The sequence below is a fragment of the Amphiura filiformis genome, chromosome 18, assembly GCF_039555335.1.
Source record: "Amphiura filiformis chromosome 18, Afil_fr2py, whole genome shotgun sequence".
Classification (NCBI taxonomy): Eukaryota; Metazoa; Echinodermata; class Ophiuroidea; order Amphilepidida; family Amphiuridae; genus Amphiura; species Amphiura filiformis.
In genome coordinates, this window is record NC_092645.1 from 12,277,960 (window position 1) to 12,305,306 (window position 27,347).

At 36.6% G+C, this 27,347-nt stretch overlaps 2 protein-coding genes across 4 annotated transcripts in view; one reads left to right on the top strand and one right to left on the bottom strand.

Annotated features, from left to right (window-relative positions):
- Positions 1-6,490, bottom strand: part of LOC140139845 (uncharacterized) — a 30,946-nt gene extending 24,456 nt beyond the window's left edge. For 2 of the 3 annotated variants that reach the window (XR_011857182.1, XM_072161599.1), the window contains exon 1: positions 6,068-6,480. Coding sequence is in view for 2 of the 3 variants with exons in the window: in XM_072161599.1 (XP_072017700.1) it covers positions 6,068-6,229 (162 nt within the window). In the remaining variant the exon portion in view is untranslated. Of the gene's footprint in view, positions 1-6,067 lie in introns of all 3 variants that reach the window. The other variant, XM_072161598.1, reaches the window with a different exon arrangement.
- A 185-nt stretch (positions 6,491-6,675) lies between these two features.
- Positions 6,676-27,347, top strand: part of LOC140139847 (ATP-dependent RNA helicase A protein-like) — a 50,995-nt gene continuing 30,323 nt past the window's right edge. Inside the window, 6 exon segments of the mRNA XM_072161600.1 lie at positions 6,676-6,803; positions 13,940-14,065; positions 19,832-19,969; positions 21,070-21,271; positions 22,463-22,590; positions 23,081-23,220. Coding sequence (XP_072017701.1) covers positions 13,955-14,065; positions 19,832-19,969; positions 21,070-21,271; positions 22,463-22,590; positions 23,081-23,220 — 719 coding nt within the window. The 5' untranslated portion in view covers positions 6,676-6,803; positions 13,940-13,954.

A 27,347-nucleotide genomic window follows, 5' to 3' on the forward strand; every position in this document is an offset into this window, starting at 1 on the left:
GGCTGGTCGCTAACGTTAGTGGTAAAGTAAGGACTGGCTAACTTTATTACTAAAATGTCAGACGGGTCCCTACCAATCCCCACCGTATGAATATCTGATTAACTCGTCTTTATTGGACGGTAATGAAGACATAACGATAGAGTAATCACCCTAACATAGCAACAATAACCTACCGTACATGAAATACAATGTGTATGTACAAACATCTATTGTAACTTACAGGCTGCAATGGTTGTTTTACGTGGGAAACAAAATGAATGGCGCCAACGAGCGGCCATTTTGAATTGCTCGTGTGTCCCGTATACAAACGGAGGCACGATATGTAGCTAAGTTTTGGATCGTTTTTTGTCACTTTTTCGCCAGAAAATGGCGTCAAAACTATCCTCAGCCGAACAATACCGGTTTGGTTTTACCTAAGGTGTGAAACTACAACCGTATATCTCGCCTTGGTCGAGAAATTGATACACAGTGCTATGAACAATCGATAGGCACGTCTGTGTCAGTCGGAGACCAAGGAGGAGGGGGCGATCATATGGTGTGACGTCCCCTTTTGGGTGAGTCCACCGGGGGATCGGGGGGTTTTTGTTATTTATTCATTTATGTGGGACAAAATGACTATTGGTTTTCCGCATCTCGGGATCGATGCAAGAAGTATCTTAATCAACATCGGAAACGGTAAGATCGACCGGTGTACTGAGTCTACTAGAATATTTTCCTTAAGAATTTTATGAAAATAGACAGTGGTCCCAAGATTGTCCAAAGATATGGGATTCATGCCAGACATTTTTTGGCCTTTTTAGCCTATTTTACAAGTTAACCTCAAGTCCTCAAATGACCTTCGACCTCAGTATGTGATTTGCATGGCTGTGATATCCTTCACAGCCAACTTATTTGAATGTGTCTGAATTTACTGATATTATTTTTAAGGAAACATCTGTGTTTAGGAATAAAGTACTGCATAAGTGGTAATTTTCGCTATTTGGCGTGAGAGACACATTTTCGCGAATGTTATTTTCGTGATTGCCCAGTCCTTCCCTATGCTTGTTATACATTATTGCATACATTCGTGAGGTGTTATTTTCTCGGTTGGAGCTCTAATCGAGAAATTCACAACCCTCACAAAAATTACCACTTATACAGTAAGTAAGTAAGAAAGGGCCTTTGTAATGTAACTCTGTGATTTGTCTTGTCAAATGGTAAAGCAAATTAGCAGTATTTACATTGTAATAGTGATAGGCTGTATTTGGGTGTAGTTGCAAACAGCTTAGGGTACCAGCTTATTTGATGCAGCTTGTTGTTCTGAGTAATTTGACACCAATTTCATTGAAATCGGCCAAAAATTGAGACAGTGCCGGCCAAATAACGACACACAAGGGGGGGGGGGCAGATTTGTCCCTTATTTTCTAGTTTTAAGGGCATTTTATCACATTAAGGATTATGTAATGCATTTTTGGTATCTACTTACATAGTTTTAGGTCCAGGAAGGTCATTTATGCACTTTGTGTCAAATGAAATCTTTTAGTGTCCTTAAAATTAACGGTTTTGGGTAAAATTAGGCCGTGAGGGCGCTTTACCTTTTAGCGACCCATTTCGCAACCATTTTTGATTTTTAAGTTAATCATACTAGAGATAATCATCAATCATCCATATTCTGAAATTTTCAGCTATTTATCACATTTGGTGTAGCCTTGGCACTAATTTTTATTACAGGGGTAACCTGCCCATAGCAATATACAGGGGTCAACGAACTTTGTATCATATGTAAGTCAATGGAAGCGTCTCTACACATATTCAAATGGGTACCACGCACAAGTGAAATAAGGTTGAGAGTTCAAATTTGGACAGAAGATGTTATTTATCAGTAACTTTGATTTGATAATAAAAATGATAAAATTTTAGTAGGGGGGATACGTAACAGCTATTAGGCAGAACAGCGCCCTCACATCCTAAATTGGCTCTTAAACGTGCATCAAAACATGTATACGATTTGTGTAAAAATTGCATAATTATATCCAGGGGACCCAAAATCATGTAAATAATCATTAGAATCCAACAAACAGCAAAGAAAATGCCTATAATTGTCAAAATAGTGGAAAATAGGGGGGGTCCCAAGAAATCCCCCTTATGCATCGTTTTTTTGACCCGCACTGTCTCATTTTTCAACCCGATTTTTTTTTTAAAGGTGTCAAAATGCTCAGGAGGATTAGCTGCTTTAATTCAGCTGGTACCCTAAGCTTTTTGAAACATCACCCTTTTTTTTGGGCTGTACAGCCTATCACTAATTGTAAGTCTAAAATAATACTAGAATATTTTCCTTAAGAATTTTATGAAAATAGACAGTGGTCCCAAGATTGTCCAAAGATATGGGATTCATGCCAGACATTTTTTGGCCTTTTTAGCCTATTTTACAAGTTAACCTCAAGTCCTCAAATGACCTTCGACCTCAGTATGTGATTTGCATGGCTGTGATATAACATAGTATACAAATATTGACTGCTACATGTATGAGGGGCATGGTTAAAATTATAGGCCATGGTGATCTCAAACCATGACTACTCGGCATAGTCATGGTTTTGAGATCACCTTGGGCCTATAATTTTAACTATGCCCGTATAAAAAGCAGTCAATATTTGTTTTATACCAAATCTTAAGATTCTTGTCATCTGTTTGGTTAAAAGTATCGATTTTGGGAAGATAGTTTCAATGCAAACGGCACACAGATTACAATCTGCGATTTCTGCGTAATTATAGCGCGTGAAAACATTAACACGTGCGTAATATCATTTTACGCTGGGAAAAGCGTGCAGTTTGATCGTGACGCACGTGACCGGTCCAAAGTTCATTTCCATGGACCGGTCCATAGTTCATTTTGCGGGCATCGTTTTTTTGAAAATGAATTTAAAAGCTACCGTTCTGTTTTACATATTTTCTAAAAATTTGGTAAAATTCTGACCCGCAGGTATTCATGACCCCCTTCTCAACGAAAATGGTAGACCCTCCCTTTATCTGGTGGGGTGCTACCGTGCTTGCCAAGGAACTATTTACGGAATCCATAAAGATTACATAAGTAGCACACTTGTAAGTGTTTTAGTTGATGATGTGTGTAGTTTATATCATGAAGTTCATTTGGCTCATCAGTTTTCTTTAGCTCTTCATGAGACTAATTTTTAAAAAGCCATTAATTTACATTCAATGTCTTCAATATTTTTCAAAATTCTGTTAACTTTGGTAAAACTAACATGTACCCTGCAAAAATCAAGACTCTAGCCCGGTGCTGCTGTAGTTTTTTTTTAATCTGAGATTTTGAATAAAATGCAGGAACCGTCATTTTAATATTAAGCCACCGGCAATGAATTCATAGTTTCCTCTTGGAGCACTCATCATTTTTCAAAACTGGCCCAAACTTTCATTATTTTCATTCAAATCTCACATTTTCCTGAAGATGATTGTCAGTTATGTTTGTCTCATTCAAGATTGTAAGTATTTTAGCAGTTTTTTGCTGCAGTAGGGGTAGAGCGTGTGCTAAATAATGGCAATTTAAAACACTTTCCGGAGCAGTTTCAGATGCGCTTGCAATAATAGTAATTTATTTTTAAAAGATTTTTATTTCACAATATGAGCAAAATGAACCTACATGTATGATATGCTGCAGTATTCATTTGGAACATGTTGATTTAGAGGGGTTTTACATGCACAAATGCATGTAACTTTGGCTCTGTGCATGTAGAATTTTGCCTGTGCATGCAAAATTTTGTGTTCGATTTAGAGGAGTTTTACATGCACAAATGCATGTAACTTTGGCTCTGTGTGCATGTAGAATTTTGCCTGTGCATGCAAAATTTTTTGTTATTCAGCCCATTTTGAGGAAAAAATCAGTGTTGAGCATGTAAATTTTATTTTCTAAATCAAACCCTGAACATGGTTCCTTTCAGATTCCTGATTGTAAATATTATTGTCAATAACAAATTACATGAATGCAAACTTGCTGACAATGGAGTGTTGCAAAATGGGAGTGGTTAAATATGAACCTGGTCAATAACTTGTGTTGCTACACGTACCCCCGCGGTCTACATCTCATCAAACATCGATCGTTCAAATAAAATAAAGATGCATTTTCCATGATATTCCATCTCCAGTCGCTATAATAAATTATTTCTGTGTCAGTTTTGGTCCGAAACTTATGCAAAAACATGCACAAACTTTTTTAACACATTTTCGTAGTTTCGCACATCTTAGATTAACGTGTGGTTGATGAGAAAATTTCTAAATCACATGCTGCCACAATAAATAAATAAAAAGTTATCATTTTGATTAAATTGTCTTTAAAATTGCTTTCATTCATCGTAACAATAATATTAATAAAGGAAAGGTAGATTATTGATGAGAAAATAAACTTAAAACATTAAATTCTGAATATTGTCAGGTTATAATAAATAATTAAATAAACATTAACCGCACATCGTCAGTCCGACACACCAGTAAGGCCATGGGAATTAAAGTAGTAGATTTGCGTCCACCGCCCGCATGCTCCAAAACCTACCGCATATTTTTTTCATTATTTAATTACAAAAAATTTCATTATTTACCAGAAACAAGAAAAAATGGCTTTCAAACATAAAATCAGCAAGTTTGAAGTTGGTAAAACAGTCGTAAAAAACGTGAAAATGAGTCTGCAATTTGATGTTGTTCACCCGTGTTGGTTGTTCACTGCGAGTCCCGGGCGTGTAGTTCAGTACAACAAGCATGACAGGCCAGGCAACGCCGGTAGCCAGCAGCCATCTCAAGTTTTTCAGAGATTTTCAAAGTTTTTCTACGGAAGTTTAAGGTTTATTCAAGCTACTTGTGTAGGAAGTACAAGTGGAGACAGTCAAATGTTGATGGACAAACGTAATATGCATGAGCATTTTCATAGTCCAGAACAAATTTTCTTGAAAATCCATGCACCTGATTGGTCAGTTCAGTGCATGGGGTTGTAATGTGAGCAGCTCTGTGTGTACTGTTGGTTGGTGGTTCTGTGCAATTGATCATCATGGTGGTGGTACTGGTACCTGGTGTGTTCTCTTAATTATTTGTACAGTGCCAATGGTGCAAGTTTGATTGTGCTCGTCCCTTTTTCAAAATCTTAAAGGAGTATTTCGTGATCCTAGCATCCTCTATTTATGTCATTTTTCATTAGATATCCACGAAAAAACCTATTCCCAAAATTTCAGTTGATTCCGATTTTATGTTCATGAGTTATGCATGATTATGTGTATTACACTGCTCCATAGACAATGCATTGTAATTTCGTTCTGGTGCACCAGAACGAAATTCAAATTTCACGATATCTTTGCTAAACGAAATAATCTGCAAGAAATATTTTGTACATGTATAAACATTATGTAGCCAGAGGTTTCCAGTGATATAAAAATCTCAACTTTTTTTGAGAAAAGTGGGGGGATGAGGCTGTGGATCACGAAATGCCCCTTTAAACAGGAAACTAATAATCAAGTGCGAAGGGCCTTACGGAAAGCATGCAAAAAGTGCAAGATTTCCTGACGTTGCATTTACAAATATTGCAGAATTTACTTCAATTCTTAGCAGGTTGGTTAAATTTTGGGGCTTTTATTATTTTAGAAATTATATATAAAAGAATGGAAAATTTTTTATTTTATTTTATCATCAATTAATGATTAAATTTCGAAGTTTTGTCTGTCTGCGTCCACATGCATGTGAATTTGTGAAATGGACTTAAAATACGACCGACCATCTGTAAGCAATGGCGCACACCAGCAGCGGAAGCCTGGTTCATACCCACCCCTTAATTGATGAAAGGGGGGTGCGGCAAAGGCCCATAAAGTCCCTTTTTTGAACCAAAAAGTCCCATTTGCGAGAGTAGCCTTTTTGGTCAAAAAATGTCGAAATAAATCTGAACAATCCATTTACAATTTTGAGAAAAAAGTCCACTTTTTCAAAATCAGCACCCCCCCAATCAAAATAAATCCTGGCTAACTACGGGCCTGTATTTGTTTATCATGTATTATGTGTCACACCCAGATCAAAGCAATGAAAAGAAGAGTAGACTTACATGAAATCCAAGCACAATTTGTGGGATAAACACCCAAGCAGCTCCCATCACCACACTGGCTATCAAATCAACAGTCATCCAAGTCACTCGGTCTCTCGACATTGCAAGCAGAAAACCAACGACTATAAAAGCCGTGCGTACTAGCTCAAAATACTCCATCATGATGATTTAACTTTCCTCAAAGTTGTAAAATCACTAGATCTATATTATCGGAGAGTTCAAAATGACAGATTCTTTTGTTTGCTGATAGAATTAGTGAAAATTGAGAGGATTAAAGCTTCGGATGCTGTCTGCTTCAGCAAGCAGCCATGAAAAGTGTTTCCAGATAGTTTTAGATCACAAACATGATTATGCACACTGTTTTGTATTTTTTCCACTTTGAAAATGTTAGTAAATAAAGGTTACAATAGTTTTCTAGTTTATAGGTCAATTTTGTTAAATTTTCTATATTAGATTTACTGAAAAAAAGATGACAATCTGATCAATTATTAGAAACTTTTCCCTCAATTTTAATCACATTCAACGCGTCTTATTTTGCGCGTCGGTAATGAATATTCATGAGGCGGCTGCTTTTAATTTAGGATCAGTCTGTCAAACAGGGTCATATACGCAACTATTGCGCAGCCCAGTAATATTCGGCTGTCAAAATTGTTATTTACAAGTTTTAGGCTAGAGTGAACTACCATAGTCACGTGACTTTTCCATCAAAAAGGGCAACGTGTGAATAATTTTGCTGGTAAGTAAAATTACACAAAACAGCTAATTTTTCTATTTATTTGAAACGCTTTATGTTTGAAATTTTGCCACATGAAAATCTAAAGTGTAAGGTCAGTGAAGGTATCATGTAAGTAAAGAATGTATTTTGTGTGTGTTTTTAAAAGTGTTTATTTTTTGATCCTAAAATTGGTCTAATTTCTAAATTTGATGATTTTTAAGCTTACCACATACACATTCGACATTCAGTCATCAGCCGACGTGACATTTTCACAGACATTCCTTCTTCTTCTTCCTTATAAGTGTTTCTCTCATAATTATGTATGAGTATTATCGCACTGCGTACAGACAAGCTGTACTTATTTTTTACTTAGACTCGCTTGCCAGTCTTGACTGTGTACACCGCCCGGTACGCCGTTTGTACACTGAGTGAGACTGGCTTATGCCATTTTGTGTGTCAATGGGATTTACACACTTAACGTTTTGCGCAGCTCAAACATTTCAACAATTTTTTTTGCAATTCGGTCAATTTATATGAAATTGGTACTCGCATATATCTGATCTCCAAATCATAAATCTTATTCTGTTATTCAATGTATCCAAGTAAATTAAACTTGGAATTTCTGATACTTAAAAGATAATTTCCAAGCCGTCGACCCCCCTACGTCCGTCGAGCGTGATCGGTGGTGAAACAATGCAAGTCACGAGATGACCCACCTCATTTACAGCCGATTTCTGTCGTCAAGTCGTGTTCGCGATACAGCCACGTTGCACAAGTGGGGTCGAGACTAATTGGTGACGTCGATAACAACGAGTAAACAAAATGGCTGGGAGAACTGAGAAAGTAGTGTTTTTTAAAAAATGTTTCATCGTGACGATCAGAAACCTCAAAAAACTTTTTTTGACCGCGCATAATATGCTAACGATATAGGCCTACAGGTACATTGAAGGATATAAATTGGATGGTAAATAAGCCAAATATTGCAAGAAATCTACTCGCTAGAATCCTAGCGAGCCCGCAAAAACATGTCCATCCATGCGAATGTAATAGTGACAACGTAAAATCCCGACTATTTTTTACTCTTGAAACCTAGAGCAGGTGAGTGTATTTTGTAGTACAACAGTACCGGGATGATCCCCTAGCTGGCCTGCTCTTTTCGAATAGCCTCACAATCAGTGTTCGAAATAAGCACTTATCCTCTTGTCCTCTTGTCCAAAAATCACTGGGGACAACCATATTGAGCTATGTACTTATCCCCTGGACAACCACTATATTTTACCTCCAAAAGTATGACACATTTTGGGGACAACCAAAATGTATTGAGGACAAGCAGAATTCATGCTTTAGTTATCCTCGGGATTACCTTCATATTTTCCTTATTTCGGACACTGCTCACAATCAAACTTCTTACCAAGTTAAAATTATCTGATCGGCCGAATAAGACCATGTGTTTGTGACGTGTTGGGTTCATGAATGAGCAGCGCGCTCCTGCCTGACACGGTAAATAAAGATAACGGGGATCACCAAAAGTCCGATGCTATGCACTTTGCATGCTTAGTGGTGCCTGGCGTGCTAACTGGCTCCTTTAATTCTAACTTTGTACAGCGTGAATGGGGGTAGTTCGTTCGTGAGCCTGTGACATTCTTTAAATGTGCACACTACACTAATGTGATTGTGATAAAATATGCATGTACATGTACACGGGACTGACAGCTTAAAGTGCCCTCCGAAGCACTAAGCAAGTAGAGTGAAGTGCCTTGCTCAAGGACAAAAAGAGCCAGCCGAGCTCAGGCGGACCCGGAATTCGAACCCTTGACCCTGGGATTCCCAGTCCAACGCCTTAACCGCTAGGCCACGCTCTCCTCTTACTGAGACTTACATCAGCACATCATGTACTAGGCATAATCGGTATTGTAAAAACCAAAAACCGATAAAAACCGATTAAAAGTTTTTTAATGTTTTTCCTACCTATAAACAAACTCTAACCCTCCCCAAACCTTACTACATAATATACAAACCCACCCAAGCCTAACTAGCCTAACACTGTTGCCCCAAACCCCAAAATGGAATAGGAGTGAAATTGATTTCACCACAAAATTTAAATCGGACCTATATTTAGCATGTTTAGTAAATGCATGAATATATATTAATAAAGTTTCAATTACTTTATTTAGCATCATCTCATCAAAATGGCCATTTTTATGGCTAATTATAGGAAGGCGAAACCTTTCACATAATTTTGGAAATTTCAAAAAAAAAATCTAAAAATACCAAAAAAAAACCAAAAGCTTATTTTCTTCTGGGTAAAAATTCTTTTCTTACGTTATTTTGTTTTAATGTTTTACTGACCTTAAACAAACTATAACCCTTTTTCCCAGGCATTACTAATTACTATATACCGTAACCACTCGGGTATAAGCCCACCCCCCTAGATGGCAGATTTCACTTCAAAAATGGTGGTGGGCTTATAACCGGGGAAGGGCTAGTGCTTGAATTTAAAAATAAGAGCAATCATCCCCTATTTGTATATGCCCAATATACCAGTAATTTCTATCATCTATGTCAAAATTATAAGTGTGGAATGTTAATTATCAACTGATATTTTTTTATACTTGTACTTAAATATGAGAGCAACGCATTGATTTGACTTAAAATTTAGTACTGGGCTTATACCCGAGTGTACCCTTGTTCCCAGAATGTTTTGAAAAATAGGGGTGGGCTTAAAGCCGAAGGTGGGCTTATACCCGGGTGGTTACGGTAAGTCTATAACTATGCAAACTCACCCAAGCCCAACTAACCTAACACCCGGCCTAGCCCCAACCCCAAAGAGGGAATTAGAGGTAAATTGATTTCACCTAAAATCGGACCTAGACATGTTTAGTGTTATTAAATGCATAAATATATGTCAATAATATTTCAATTACCTTGTTTAGCCTCATCTCATCAAAATGGCTATTTTTATGGCTAATTATAGTAAGGAGAAACATTTCACATAATTTTGGAAATTTCAAAAAAAATCTAACATTCTGAAAATACAAAGAAAATACATTCGAGTGCACAAGTTGTTTTCTTCTAGGTAAGAATTTTTATCTTACATGCACCAGTTTCTTTCTTGCAGGTTAGAAATTTGATAAATAGGCCCATGCATGAATTTTGTATATGATGACCTATTTATCAAATTTCTAACCTGCAAGAAAGAAACTGGTGCATGTAAGATAAAAATTCTTACCCAGAAGAAACAACTTGTGCACTCGAATGTATTTTTTTTTTGTATTTTCAGAATTTTAGATTTTTTTGAAATTTCAAAATTCTTTAAAGGTTTCTCTTTTATAATTTAGCAATAAAAATAGCAAATTGATGAAATGAGGCAAAATAAAGTACCGTAATTAAAACGTTATTAACACATTCATGCATTTAAAACGTAAAAAAATAAATATAGGTCCGATTTTCAAGGTGAAATCAATTTCTCCCCTAATAAGGGGGCAAGGGTTTTGGGTTAGGTTAAAGGTTAGTTGGGCTTGGGTGGGTTTGTAACTTTGTATAGTTATAGTAAGGTTTGGTAGAAGGGGTAGTCGTAAGGTTCGGGTGGGTTATAAGGTTAGGAAAAACATTTAAAAAAAAAAAATTTAAACGGTCGGTATCGGTTTCGGTATTGATTTCAAACCGATATAAACCGCGAAATTCGGTATATCGAATATGCCTATCATGTACACACACATGCAAATTACAGCAGTCCAGGGCCAGAATCTCGTTTCGCACATGCGCAGATTAAATTCTGTGTACTCAAATCTGTTTATGAGAATCTTTTGCGAGAATCGATTCTCAGAATCTTGCCGAAATTCTGACCCTTTTTTACAGTTTATAGTTCCTTAATTCCTTCCTAGTGCAGCCTCATTACATGGATCGAATCCATGGGTTCCTACAGTCACCCATGGAAAACAGGGTACTGAAAACCAGTACACCATGTTCACATGGGCCATGAGTTAGTTTGTTATGTAAATATAGCAGTAATTCCCTCAGAATAGTCAATACAGATTCCAAACAGATAAAACTTACCTCAAATCAGTTTTAGTTGCCCTTAAGGGGGTACTACACCCCTGCCCAATTCTGTGCCTATTTTTTGCATTTTTCTCAAAAATTATAGCGCATTGGGGACAAGTAAGATATGTATAGTATAGGGGCAAGGACTACAACTACTGCACTGGAAATTTTATTTCATCACAGACAACAGTTGTGGAGTTACAGTCAAAAATGAGGGAAAACCAATATTTGATCGATAAATCAATAACTACTTGCCTTGAGTTGCTGAATTTTCAGTACAGTACTTGTAGTCCTTGCCCCTATAATATATATATCTTACTTGTCACCAATGTGCTATAATTTTTGAGAAAAATGTAAAAATAGGCAAAAAATTGGCCAGGGGTGTAGTACCCCCTTAATAACCACAAATTGACATGACACTGAATTTGATTTGCTCAATTCCATACCAAAATCAAGGAAAACATGGTTTTGTTATTGCAAAATAACATGGAAATCATACAGGGTTATATCAGGTCACTCCAGTAGGCCACTTGAGGCAATCAATATTGATACTTGAATGGTGTGACTCAGTGACTTTCTGCTCATTGTATATTAGATAGTGTTGTAAACTTGATTGCATAACATTAAAATTGCCAACTGATATCCTTTGTATTTGAGTTGTCTGATGATGGTATTAGAACTGTCATGAAGGTAAACATTAAACAAATGTAAACAAAACATGCTACTGCAGAACTCTATGCCTGTATGGGCGAATTTCTCGACGGGTGGCTTAGCAGTTGGCTAGTCTAGCCTCAAGGCTTAAGAGGTCGTAAGACCAGGCTTAACTGAAAACACATTCCCTGAAGCACGGCTACCATAGCCTCGAGGCTTCGTTAGCCTGTGTTCCAGACTTGTAGGATTAGCCCAAGGCTTCGGTAAAATTTGCATTTCTCGAAATCAGTCTTCTGTAGCCGTAGTGTACGCAAGCCTGTTAGGCCAGGCTTACAGCGGCTTTTCTTGGCCTTGCCTCAGAGCAGGTCTTAGGTCGTAAGCCGTGGTCTATTTCAATTGACAAATTGCTTAAATTGTAATGGAAAGTTTTTCTTTCATATTTTTGAGAAATCGAAACAGATGCTGTCTTTCATTCAACATAGAGTAGCCCCCCCCCTAAGTAATAATTATTGTTCGATTTAGTTGAACATTTTACCATTTTATTTTAGTGTTCATTCGAGTCAGTTAAACCTGCTGTTGCTATAAAGCCTACTCATTTTGAACATTGTTGAATGATGAACTTTCTTTTGGAGCAACGGTGCCAAAGGGGTGAAATTAGAGCGTGACGCAATCTTCAACGTCAACTTGCTGTTGTGAGCGTCTTCAGGGGAGGAAGGATCCTTTTCTGAAGTATTCGGGTACCAAATTTAAATTGCGCTGCCGATTCAGTAAAGGCAAAGGCTTACTGATCTGCTTGAACCTAACTTGTAATGGTCAACAAATAGGAGCAACCCTCTCCTTCCTGTTCAACGAATATTGCTAACCTTGCGATATCGATATTTTGCTACAAGTGCCCCCCCCCCCCCATATCTGACATGTCCAAAAACCTTGACGTTCCACATGAACATGCTCCCATGCTTTCCTCTTTTTTGCCTGAGATTTATTATCGGACGCCTTGCTTTCAATGACATGAAGCAGTGGCTGCAAAATATGCAGTAATTCAATTCTGTATACATTTCTTGCCTGAGTGCGACTTTTCGGAGGCATGCTGATGGTAATAATGATTATATTTGTGCACGGAGTCGTTTCGTTAACATACCCGAAGGAACAGTTCTTGAAACGTTTGAATGACCAAGAAACAAAACCTTTTATCATCATCGTCCCCGTCATCATCATCATCATCATCATCATCATCATCATAAACTGTGCACTCATGCTAAATTCACAAATAGAACATGAAAATATCAGCAGTAGACATGGTAGATATATGGTTGTCAAATGCTTGGTTATGTTTTTGTTTTTGCACCAAAATTATCCTTAAAATAATGTTTTACTTTTGACAAACATGCGTATGATTTGTTTGAAGTGTGAAACCATTTTTGCTTTAAGCCTACTTTTAGGGGAACCAAAGCTTCCTTTTCTGTAGGCTTGCAGTTTGACCCTTTTTGAAATGCAAAGAAAAATTAATGAATCGAGTAAAAAGTATAGAAGTATGATTCATGCAAGCAGGACTCATAATAAAGTAAAGTGGAAATAGAATAATACATAAAAGACACAAAAACAGAAAAAAATACTAGTCTTGCATCAAGTTGTGTACGGAGTAAGCCCAAGCACAAGACCGCCGGGATTTATAGGCGCTACCGCCCCAAAAGCAATACATTTTGATATATATAGTACAATTTTTTCACATTTTCCGCCCTTTTTTCTTTACTAATTCTTTTTGTCGCCCTTCTTCTTCCGCCGCCCTCTTTTTGCCGCCTTCTTCTTTCCGCCGCCCTCGATTTGGCCGCCCCTGCTTTGACCCGGGGCTAGGCGCCCAAAGCCCCCCAAAATATGTGCATGAGTACGGTGAACCGTGAAGGACAACAGCTTACATGTATGCACATCTACCTCCAACTGCCTATACAATTATGTCGCTGGTAGAAAGGGACGCGGTTGTCAAGCGTTAAGCCTGCAAGGCCACTAAGACCAGGTTAAATATGCGTTCAAGAAATCCGGCTACAGTTAAGACTCCTGCTTCGAGAGCGGGCTAGGCTTAGTAGCCTCAAGGCCACCTTAAGCCTAAGGCTTACTAAGACTCCTATCGAGAAATTTGCCCTATGTGTGTGTCTGAGGGCCGATGACCGGGCCGATGACACACATTCGATGGGTGTACATATATATGAGGAAAAACGCACTGTGTGTGTGCATGGGTAGGAACTTGAACATAAGATTGAGGTTGTAATAGTCTTAGGCATTAATTTTATACGGCCTTAATTAAGTATTTTAGTAGTACTAAAATGTACTAAGTACAAAGTATTCCCATTCTTTCAAGCATGCAGCATAACTAAAACATATTAATATACATTGCAAATTGAAAAAAAAAAACAGAAGTGAAATGTACCCTTTATAAATTGACTAAATTAGTCATTTTATTTTATGAATAGAAACTGTCTGGCATCATGGGGGACGTCAAGCAGTTCTTCTATGCGTGGCTGGGTAAAAAGAAGCTGACACCATCATATGATGTGCGGAACAGTGGACCAAAACACAGACAGAGATTCCTATGTGAGGTAGGTACTCCACATGTGAACACAAAAGTGAAGTGATCATCATACTACACCAGGCACAAAAAGAAACTCGTCAGTTATATTCATCCTTGCTGTTCAATAACTTGATAATTTTGGATTACCCATAGACACGAGAAATGAATATGAGACGCACCACTTAATTTGCCACACATCAGCATCAAACCGAATCAAGAATTTATTTTCGCTTAATATTTCTACATAAACAAACAACGATAAGCATTATCAATTGCATAAGTATATAAAGGTTCCGGCAAGCCACATACATGTAAACAAACATTAAGGCAAACATAATTCTTTTGGATGAGGTATCTAAAAGTAATAATTATGCGCTATTATGCGTTAATAGCTTCATACAAAAACAAAGCAAATAAAGTTGCAAGAGCAAAAGCTAGGGTGTGAATTACTCTAAAATTTTGTAAGAGAATAGCTTCCTACAAAAACAAAGCAGATAAAGTTGCAAGAGCAAAAGCTAGGGTGTGAATTACTCTAAAAATTTGTAAGAGAATAGCTTCATACAAAAACAAAGCAAATAAAGTTGCAAGAGCAAAAGCTAGGGTGTGAATTACTCTAAAATTTTGTAAGAGAATAGCTTCCTACAAAAACAAAGCAAATAAAGTTGCAAGAGCAAAAGCTAGGGTGAATTACTCTAAAAATTCGTAAGGGAGCAGCTGCTTACAAATAACATCAAAAGCTAGGGTGCATTAAATATAAGTTTAGCAAAAGCTGACAAATATGAAACAATGGCTGCGAACCTTCAGAAATACATCAAATTAAGAAAATATGCAGAAAAAGCAGAGGGAATTACTCCCATTCACTATCATTGACGCTATATACATGTAGGCTAAAATACCCACCTACTCATAAACCATGCCATATTTAGCACTAACGCTAATGCTTTTGAAACACATTGTAATTAGGCAAATTGTAACATGCAATGACTGGATCTCAAAAGAGATTCCTGGCCATCTTTTAATTAATGGCAACAAAATCGCAATTGTGGCTGCTCAACCACTGACTTTAAAGATTTGTAAGCGACTGAACAACAAACATACTGCTTATGTTAAAATGCACAGAAAGGAACCAGCAGAACGGTTGGTCCTCTTTTGAAACACTAAACTCAATTTAAGACATGATGTGCCAATCAACTTTTCTTTTTCCAGCACATAAAATCATTACATGTACTACTCATAGAAGTACATGTAACTAATCAAAGAACAGTTGCTGATTATTTTTAAAACCAATATTACGGTAATCAATATTATCAACCCATTTCGATAATGAAATAAATATTTCAGCTTAACAATATGTGTACTAAAAATATACTGTACTGTTTACCAAGTCTCACAGACATTAACATGTACATGTACATCATTCCCAATTTAAAACACATACAAAATCCAATATGCACAAATAAAATAATACATGTGTACTTCTCATGGGAGAAGCACATGTATACAGTCTACATGTATGAAAGGTTGTAGACTAATATTATATCAGAATTTCAAAATCTTTAAATGATTTTCAGCTTAATTATACCATATGTACACGATTTATAGTTGTACTAAAAACTCAATCACTTACATGATCCCCCCACACCCATTGATCCACTTTCCTCATGGCAGATTGATGATTAACTTAGTGGAATAAAAGTATCGTTTTAATTGTACATTTTTCGCTTAATATTCTAAGCTGTCTATATTACATGCATGAACAGTACCAACAAGTTTGATTTTTTAGCTTGGATTTATACCTTTACAAATGTATTTCAAATTACCTTCCCCCAGAGCACTAGTCCACCACTTCAAAGCTTTCCTCAACCTTACTTTCCTATTTAGGGAGTGGTGGGTGGGAAAATAAATTTCTCGATCCGAATTTGATGAAAGCTGAATGTGATATGAACCAAAAGCAAACCCGCATCAACATTAGGTCTACTCCCATTGGTTCATGGCTAGGCCATAACGGGCCTTACGATTGGACGTGGTATGATGCACTCGTAAACCATAACAACAATAACCTCACGGTTCAAAACACAATGACCTTACATCAACAGTCATTACGGAAGCAACCATTTCTCTGCATGGGTAAACTGGTTTCTTACAGACAAGCTTTCAGAAACGTTATTATTCTGAAATATACATTTTGTTAATTGGACTTTGCTTTCTCATTTGGCACCCTGTTCGCGAAAAACAAACAAGAATTGACCAAGATATGCGTCTCCAAACCCGCAAACCCCAAAAACAAAAGTCGCATTTTCAACGATTTTCAATGGGAACGCATCGTTGTATTGCACACAAGCACCACGGGCCAATCAATAAAGCACACAGTGTACAGGCACAATTGAATCGTTAAAATTGCAACTTTTCATTTTGGGGTTTGAGAGTTTGGAGGCGCATATCTTGGTCAATTCTTGCTTAATATTCACGAACAGGGTGTCAAATGAGAAAGAAAAAAACAATTAATAAAATGTATATTTCAGAATAATCCAAAATTATCAAGTTATTGAACAGCAAGGATGAATATAACTGACGAGTTTCTTTTTGTGCCTGGTGTATGTGGTTTTGAATAATTGTAGTCCAAAGAATAATGTTTCTGATATTAGCATGGAACTGTATATGGTCATTTTCACGGTAAAGGGTGTAACTTTTGATTTTTAGGGTCAAAATTTCAAACCACTTAAATATGTTTCTGTTTACTGTAATCATGCATAGAAGCAACTTAAATTCCAGTAAAATAGTGTTTCAAGGCTTAAACCTTTTGATTTCTGATAAAAAAATTGACATTTCCATAACATTTTGGTTAAAATCTAAGAAAAAATGTATTTTACATAAGCTCAGAAAATTATGACATGAAAGCTGGAATACATGTGAAATCCCATTCCAAAGTAAGTCAACAGATATAAGTTAAATTTTATACCATGTTTTGCTATGTTTGTAATTGCAATTTTGAAAATTTTTAACATCAAGGGTCATTTGCAATGGAAATTTCCCAACCTTAAACATATTTTTTAAGTTTTAATTGGGTTCCTAAAATAATTTAAATGTCTAACTTCATGTACAAATACTACTTGATGAAAGGAACCTCCCAGCCAAGTTTCACAGAAATTGGAGTTATTTTTAGAATTGGCAATTCAAGCGATTTGTGTTTCGGAGGCTTCAGTTAACAACACAGGTGATCATAAAAGTAAAATATTTGGCTAACTACTACAAGTTGACATGAAAAAATAGGTAAAAAATATCACAATTACCAATTTTCATGCTTTGCTTCTAAGTATTGAATTTCAGTTGTGACAAAAATTAAATTATCACAGCAAGTCATTTTTTTGTTTCGGAGGCTTCATGTTTACAATGGTTAAACATGGCAGAAGTAGTTTTTTTTGAAAACAACACTGTTGGGATCATCTAAGCTGTTATTTTCTTGTGTGTATTGAATCAATGATTCTATGCGGCAGATATTGCAGATTTATAACATGATAATTTTTTCACCCATTTGTTAAGTATGGTGTTATTTGCATGTGAAGCCTCGAAGCGGGCTTTCTTGGATATCAGTATATTTTTCAAGCATTAACCATAATATCAATTTTTTTTAAATTTATGACATTCTGCACATATCATGCAACAATTACAATGCAGATATCAATATGGAACATACCAATTTAGATATGCATAGATGATAATTAAGTTTACTGTTGTTTCGGAGGCTTCATTTGTTTCGGAGGCTTCAATTGTTAACGGAAAGTTTGTATTGGGTCCCATTTTCAAACGGTGATATATATCTCCATGATTTAAAAACAAGTGACTTGAGGATCTACTTTGCTACATTTTGATAAATGGATTGGATGAGCTCTTTTATTTATATTTGCCCAAGCTTGCTGAACAGTTTGTTTCGGAGGCTTCAAAAAAGTTAACGGAAAATCGGCTCTTTGAAGTCAAAATAATATAAAAATTTTAAAAGCTTGCAAATCAACTAATTTTTGTTACCCATTTCAAGTTAAGATATCAACTGTTATGAATCAAGAAGAAGTGAAGAAATAACCAAGAATTATGAACCAAAGCTATACCCACAAAGTTTGTTAACAATTGTTAACGGAAAATGAAGCCTCGAAACGACAAATATCAAGTCCGGTTCTCAAAAATATAGGGCTGTTCACAATTAAATCTAATGTGGCAGTGTTTACTGAACATATGACCGTACTTTCAGGATAAGAAAAATTATCCATGAACTAACTGAAGAAAACACAGGGTTTTACAAAAATGTTACTGTTTTTTACAGTTTTTCAAAATGGCAATATTAGGTACATTTAAGCCTGCTAAAACTGAACGCAGTAACTCCCGAAGATGATTATGCTACCCAAGGTAGCTGCTAACTAGATGACTTATGTGGCCAAAAATCATGGAATTCTGTGGCTTTATTAGAAAACTACGGATCAAAATGTTAAAAATCCAAAGTTACACCCTTTACCGTGAAAATGACCATATCTGTATTGGCAATCCATATAGAAAAGTTTAAACTCTTAATCTCAATACAAAAATATTTACCTCCATAATTTTAAGCTGTTGCTACTACAGCGAGTGTCAGCAGATTGACCCGATCGTGAACTCTTGAAGAGTGCCATAATTATTGGATCATAGATCTTTGGTAACTTGTTAGTTGTAGTACCCACTGTCCTTGGCCCAATGACTCAATATGGATATATTTTGTATTGAGATCAAGAGTTTTAAATCTTTCTAAATTATGTTTCTGGTCATTATCAAAATAATGATCTTTATGAAAATATTTTCTTATTGTGAATTGTCAAATGAGGGCATAGCTGAGCTGATGTCTTACGATAAAGATCTCATCATTTGATTCATTTTGTAAAAATCTTTGTAAATTGCTCAATTTCCTTTGCAATTTTTTCCCTTTTCTTTTCGTTTGTTTATTTGTTTTTTGTTGTTTTTTGTGGCTGCTTTTAAAATATAAAAAATATTTGTACAAAAGTTTTGTCTTGAAATGCAATTCTTGAACACAACCAGTCATACATGTAGTAGGCTAGCATCAGGGTCAAGCTTTGAAATAAGCCGGCGTAAAGCCATCAATTGCTCCTGGTCCTTGTTAACTTCACATGAACCAGGAGCAATTTTCTAAAACAAATTGCTCCTGGTTCCAGTTTTGCACTTGATACAGTAGTGTTGGTATGCTGTATTGTACATGAATGCAGAAAAGGATTTACTATTTGAATATTGCTCCTGGTTCTTGTAAATCCCAGTGAACCAGGAGCAATGTTTAAAACAAATTGCTTGTGGTTCCAGTCTGCTTATTTCAAGGCTTGATCATGGTTGTAATATGAGTGTAATCCACAATCGACTAGATTCTCTAAAGATTGATGCGAACAGATATAAAAAAAATCAGCAAAAGAACTGAAAAATCATATTGTTTTATATACATTGTATTATCTCAAAACAAGCTCTGTTACAGCCCATTCACAGTGGATGGTCGCAAATTGATTCTCAGGCTATGTGACAAATTTCTAGCCTTAATATTTTATAATTGGATATTCCAGTTGAAATCCACCCACCCCTATGAAAGCCATGACCTCAATCTCCTACACAGACGATATAGGTTACAAATGGAGTTGTCCATTCAGGTAACCCCATTTGAAATTCACACTCCCTGTGTGGGAGATTAAGGTCATGTCTTCCATATATAGGGGTGTATGAATTTCAACTGCAATAGCCCATTTAATTAAGATGGACTAATATTTTGTTACAGGTTAGAGTACCAGGGTACAGTTATACTGGTGTTGGTAACTCCACAAGCAAGAAAGATGCACAGGCTAACGCTGCGCAAGACTTCTGCTCATACTTGGTGCGCATCGGTGAGATGAACAAGGCTGAAATGCCAGCACAGGTATGGTAATGGTTAACTTAAGGCCAGAATAAGGGGAGGCACATATGGCCACACCCGAATTTGAGATTTCATGATATTTATCAACACTAAGATGTATTCTTTCACTTGAAACTGATAAAATACAACTTGTTATTGTTAATATTTCTTCTCATTTTGCTTGATTTATTTCACTTTTTCAACTCTAAAAACTCTAACCTCACATGGCTCAAGACAGCTTGGCAAAGTGGCGGGAAAATGCATGAAATGCATGAATGCGAAATATTGTGATTACGCGCACGATTCGTGTCACATAACACAGTGCAACCCTGTGCGTAAGTCCATCGCAGTCAAGGCGCATTCGGTATGTTGTTAACACCAGCAAATGTGTGTAAACAATTTTCAAAAATTTGCAGTAAAATGCCTCTCAGATTTTTAAATTATTTTGGCACACTAAAAGCAGACATTATGGATTCATTGGTGCATAAAGATTCACATTTAGACCATGCACCCGATACAGCTTTTACAAGCGTGAAAGTTTTACCATTTTAAAATATAAAGACTTTTTGTGCATAATTTTGACATTTTTTTACTAAAACATTGATATCTCAGAGTTCACTTTTGACAACATTGCATAATATTTGTGACAAGATAACTAAAAAAATATGCAAGCAGAAGGTAAACTGGTACAATATTGACTGGCACATTTTGTGTTAAGGGAGTACTACACCCATGTGGTAAATTTGTGACTATTTTTGCATTTTTCTCAAAAATAATTACACACTGGTAACAAAAGTTATGTATATTATTGGGGCAAGGAATCCAATTACTACACTGAAAATTCAGTGACTCAAGACAAGCGGTTCAGTATATATGATAGGAAACGAGGTACATCCTAGCGGTACCTTATTTTTGATCATAAATAACAAACCGCTTGTCTTGGATCACTGAAATTCCAGTGTAGTAATTGGATTCCTTGCCCCTATAATATACATACCTTTTGTTACCACTGTGTTATTAGTTTTTGAGAAAAATGCAAAAATATATACACATTTATCAAGGGGTGTAGTACCCCCTTAACTTGCACTAATCTAAACTCTACAATCCATGTGCGTCTGTTTTAGGGAATGATTGGAGCAGGAGCCATGGGAGGAGAAGGAGGTGATGAAGGAGATGGCATGGGAGGAGGATTTAAAACCGAAGGAGGAGGAGGAATGGGAGGAGGAGGAATGGGAGGAGGAGGAATGGGTGGAGGGGGAGGAGGAGCGTTACCCTCTGGTGTTGTAGCACCACATCTTGCGTTAATGGATATTGGAGACAGAAGAGGTAAGCTGACAGAATAATGTGAAGAGATAGAACAGACAGGTGCAACACATAAGGAACAAAATGGCCCGGGGGGGTACTCAAGTTTGGTTTTGGTAGGGACGTGCCGCTGAAAGTGGACCCATAAATATACCAATTTTACAAGAAATTTGGACCCATAGATATACCAAAAGTCAAAATTTTCGACCAAATTTAACCCAAATTGTCTTAGTTTTTACAAATTTTCCCAACATTTTGGGACAATTTTGGCTAGATTAATGAAAAATTGGGCTATTTTCTGAACAAATTGAGAAAATTTAAAAAAAAGGACCCATTCATATACCAAAATAGGCTTTGAAAAAGGGGCCATTGATATACCAAAAGGCTGACAATGCTACCCATATTTGCGGCACATCCCCGTATGGTCATTTGTACTGAGTACCCCCCCCCCCCTGGGCAAAATGGGGTAGCTGGCATAATCAGGGAAGGCCCCAAAACATGTGTTGGAGCATAGCATACAAAATCACCACAACACATGACATGCAGTCACATTAAAAGGCAAAATAACTAATTCTTGATCATGAGAGGATGTACCTTCTGCGTCAGTGTACTTTTCGTAGAACAACACAATCGCGAGACCTACATGACCAAACCTTGACCTTGCCTAGCATTGACCACATGATTGGCCAATTCTCAAAAGCTGTGTTTGCGTCGTAAGCGTCAGTCGTTGCGTTGTACGCTCTACGCAAATACCTGTGATCGAGAATTATATATTTTGCCTTTAGTCGTTGTCGTTGGTGGTGCATAAGGAGGAGAGGCAGATAAGAGAATACAGCTTTATATGTAGGAGGTGGGAATTTTGACAAATGGATAAGAAATGGTAGCTTTTACATCTATAGTGTTACAGGAAAAGGGGAATGGCTGTTTTATGGATGATAGGATTGGAAGTTAGTACATTAGGAGTGATAGATGAAGATGGAGGAATGGGCAGCAAGTTTACTGTTTTATTTAGATGAGTTGTGACTTATGACTCAAGGGGAAATGAGGGAACTGACTCAAGTGACTCAACCCTATTAAATTTGTACAGTGACTCAAGTGATTTCGATTTGACTCCAACTAAAAATTAAGCCAAATTTAAATAACTTGACTTGACTTGAATTTTTGGTGAATCTGTACAATATTACAAAGTATAACAATTTGATTTTTTCCTTCCAGCTGGACCAAGTGGACAGCATGGTGGCGCTATATTTCCTGGCGGTAGGCGAGATGGAGATGAAGGGGGAATGCCATCATATCAGAGAAGTTACTTTGATTTCCGTGGAGAGAAACGAAAACTGGAAGAGGTAAAGTACATGCAGGAATAAAATAAAAATCGGATAATCGTCTTGTAGTTAAAAAATATTGCACAACATGTTCTGGGCTCAAGTGATAGACTTGCAAACAAAGGATGTATCTCTTCTGCACAAACTCAAAATTGTGTGGCATTTTGTTTATAATATGTACCATTTTGTTTATAATATGTAGCATGTTGCTATGCAATACCAGTGAAAACACTGCAGTGAGTGCATACATGTATGCTTGATTTGTCAATACTTTTTTTTTCATTATCGGTAACTTTGATATATCGATTTTCTTCAGAAAGTGATATCGGCAATATCGATATCATTGGATAGTCGATTTATTGATTATTATCAATATATCGACAGACCTTAGTTAGAGGTCACATAACATTAAACAAGCGACAAAAATCAAACGAGTTCAGGTTCTGTGTTTATTCCAGAAGGTGTGTAATTTTCTTTTTTACCAAACAAATCATGTTTTTTCCCTCTGCAGTCTGAAAGTGTGGATTTCAATTCCGGTATCCATGGTAACTGGACGTTGGCCAATGCCAAGTCTCGCTTACATCAGTATCTACAGACCAACAAGATACCGGCTGACTACAAATATTCACCAGTTGGACAGGACCACAACAGGTAACCATGGTGATGTATGGGTTAAGAAGCAATATGAGTCAAATTCCATGCTTTTCATTTAAATTATTTTTTTTCAAAAACACTTTTAAACAAGTTTCCTTTCAAATGCCAAAATTCCTCTCAAAGGAACTTTCTACAGGGATGTAAGTTTTCAGGTATTTGTCTGAGTTCAGGCATTTGTTATTCCAAATTTCGCCCTTTAATTTATGTTCAGCCTATTTTACACGCTTTTTCCTGCATTTCCTTGGAAGGTCACTTCAGGCCTCTTGCATCTCGGTTCCTAAATTGCACTTTACTTTTCAGAAAAAGACCATTTCTAGTATATTTGTGGTGTTAATGTTCAGGCAAAACAAATGATATTTGGTTTGTGAAATTTGTATAACTCAAAACAAAAGATACTATTTTTTAATTGTTGATGAAGTGGAAAAAATGTGACAGAAACCAGGAATCCTTGGGTTGTCCTTCAATCAGAACAGTTACAATTATTGTAGATTTCATTTCAAACTCTGTTTTTAAAACTTTGATAAACAAAATATTCCCCCTTACATTTGTACAGTCCTAAATCACTTTGAAAATTATTGCATCTTTATTTGGTTGTGTTTGTTTTGTTTTGTTTTGATTTCTATCTAGATGTGTAAAAATTGTGGAAGGCAGGCAATAATATGAATTCCATAGTTTTTGCACATAGATGCACATTTAGGCAAAACTTACGCTGTTCATTAATATGTGAGGTGTTGTATGAGAGTGTTGACTGTAAATGGGCTGTTATTATAGTTGGCAAAGCTGTTTTACAGCAAACTGTTAAATGCTGTAAAAATCCTATCCAAACCAAATCCAAATACACAGTGAGTCAAGAGTATATTCACTTGGGTTGTGCCCTTTGGAATACCAACTACCAGGCGTGAGAATTTTCAGTTTTAAAATTGAATTCTGTGGGGTTTTTTTAAGTCAAAATTTACGAAACTTTAATTAATTTCAGCCTTTTTTTGGGGGTACTTTTTGCCCAATTTTATGTGCATTATCATTTTTTTTAGGAAAGTGTTGTCTCATGCTTGATTTACCTATTATATTATATGTAGGAGGAAGTAAAATTGCCAACTTCGTAGCCCATTTTTAACAGTCATGTGATAGTGATAATCTTTTTCAACAGACAAGCTTAGTTTTCTGTTAATGTGTTTGCAACATGGAATTTGTTTGTTTAGCGATATTGCAAACAGGCCAATTGCATGTTTCCCACACATACATACATTAATACAGGAATATAAGTTTGTCACTGATTTTATGATGAGTGCACCTGCAAAACAAATACCCATAGTAACAGTTACCATGGATATTTGGTATTTTGACACTTGGCATTACATTTTCTCTGTGTAATTAAATTTCATCCATAATACTGATTGGTTTCGTTTGAAAAAACTGGCAGAAGTGAATGGGTGCTTGATATTGATAAGCCATACACAATTATAGATTTATGGAAGGGTTTTTTTTAATGAAATATTTTGAGACTTCAAACTAACAATTCCATGTTTTACAGCTGAAGCTGTTATTGTTTGCAAGGTGTTATTATCAAACATTGAATTGCTAGTAGGAATTCTCAACAAAAGTAAAAAGGGATTATTCAATATTTATGCTGTGGGAATGGGAGTTTTAAGGGTGGGAATCTGAATTTTTTACTAAGTTTTAAATGGCGAAAAAGAGGAAACAAGGAGAGAATCCAAATTTTGAGGGGCCACGAGAAGGGAAATGCAAAATATTTTGGTCAAAGCTCCCACTGTCCCCCAGGCGTAAATGTTGAATGGTCCCTAAGTGAGACACAGAGAAAATGTGATGACATCCACCAATGTGATGTCTACTCCGTTCACATAATTTCATGTTTTCCTGTTGCCAATTACGTACCAGTTGTATTTGGTGATGGAAATGCAAGAGAGGACTGTCTATAGGTCATTTCAGAGTCTCAAGTATGCAAGCATATACCATCCAAAATAAACAAACATAACTAATTTGGACTCAAATTCAAGTTGAATTGATGCTTTCAGAATCTTGACACTCTGTAATGGGCTATTCCAGTTGAAATCCATATACTCCCTCTGAAAGACACAACCTTAATCTCCCAAACAGGGCATAGATTTCAAATGGAGTCACCTTATTCAGGTAATTCCATTTGAAATTCATAATCCCTGTGTGGGAGATTAACATCATGTCTTCCATAGGGGGTGTATGGATTTCAACAGGAATAGCCCAATGGTCCCGAGTCCAAACAAGGTATATCATGACCCGTCTTGTCATAAGTAGACAAGTTTGTTTAAGGAGAGACAGCTGACAACTTCAGGATGCAGCTGTACTCATAAGGCAATCTGTTATAGCTTTACGCCTTTGTGAGCGATTTTCCGTTGCGACATTATCAGTTCTTAATTTCTCATCCTTGATTTTCCACTCAAAATCAAGTGATTAGTTGTCCAGAGTTCCATTCTCCATCTGATGTTTTCTGCAGCGGAAGATGCTGGCAGAAATTATGCTTGTCGCAAAGGGGAAAAACCCATGAGACCTTGAACTATAATAGTATGGCCTTTAATATCACTGACAACTTGTACTTGTGAAGAAATGGGTCAAAATTAGAAACGAACATGTGAACTGAGTATGACATCATTGATGATGTGACACAGGGTTGTAGGGTCAAGGTTCAAAGTTGAAAGGTCAATATTACATGTAGCCCTTAATCTTCTCTAGATGTAGAAGTGAAACATGAAGTCTCTTTAACATGCAGATCAAAGGAGGGGGATTAGGTTGAAGTTGGTGCAGCACTCGGGAGAGATTTTTTTAAATATCACAGATTTATAAGAATTTGGAAAACCTAGCAGCCATTTTGTTATATCTGAGGATACAAGATGTAATATTCTGGCTGAGCCAAAATCGGAAGTCTGTAGACGACTTATTAATGATATCATTTAACTTTAATATGGGAATGGAAGCTAGGGAGGGATGAAAACGGTGTCGGACGAAAAACGGTGTCGGACATTGTTATAAAGCAATATTTAGAGGTGGGAAAGGTTTAGCCATAAAGCAACAGTGATTGACTTCATGTATCATTTCTACTTCCTCTCAAGGTCACATGTTATATTGACCTTTGACCCTTCCCTTGTGGGCACTATCATGTGGAAAGCTGTACTGGTGCACTCTGTGGTGGAGGAAACGCTTAGAATGGCGGGTGACTCTATGGGACTAGTGACCGGAATGCTGTAAAGGTTAGTATCAGTTTGGGAACAACCCAAAAGATTGATGATGTCCTCAGGACGAAATAAGACTTGTTAGTTAGCGAGGGGGTTAAAAATGTTGATTTTGTGTCTCGTAATGCACTTACAAACATAAGTGATTTTGGCCCTAATCCGATCTCATTACAGATGGGATGAGATAGGGTCAGCTATGGGCCCAAACTATAATTAAAGACAGAGATAAAAAGACTAGTTTGCGTCTGACGTCACTGTCAATCAAATTCTCTATGATCCTTGATTGGTTAATAGCGCGTACAAGGAAGGTCGATTTATCTGGTGCCGACCGGAGAAAAGGAAAAGCAGAAAATGGCGAAAAATTACGTACTTTTACAAGGCAAAAAGCAACTTTTCTAGGCAGTGTTGACATGGTGCCTTCGCGAGAGAAAGTTTTCTACTATAAAGACCTAACTTTTGAGATGGTTTGTAGGTGCAAAATTAACAATAAGGCACCCGGTTTTACCGCCACGTTCAGCAACTCATATCATCACAACACTTGTAAACAAACCATGCTAGAATTTGATTGACAGATGACGTCAGACGCAAACTAGTCTTTTTATCTTTGTCTTTCATTATAGTTACGTTTATATGATGTCATCAATCTTTGGGATTGTTCTTTTTAGACTGGAAAATTGATACATTCATTTCAATCTGTGCCAGTTAATTTTAGGTGCTTTTTATCTCTATCAATTATTGACACATGCATTTTGTCAACATTCTCAATTCTAAGCTGATAATCCTAACACTGTACTGAGTGTCATCAGCAGAAAGTTATAATGTACTGTGTGTCCTCTGTGGAATGTTATCATGAGTCAAACTTCAAACAATGTTTGCAATTAGTTCTGTTAGTTATGTTCATGC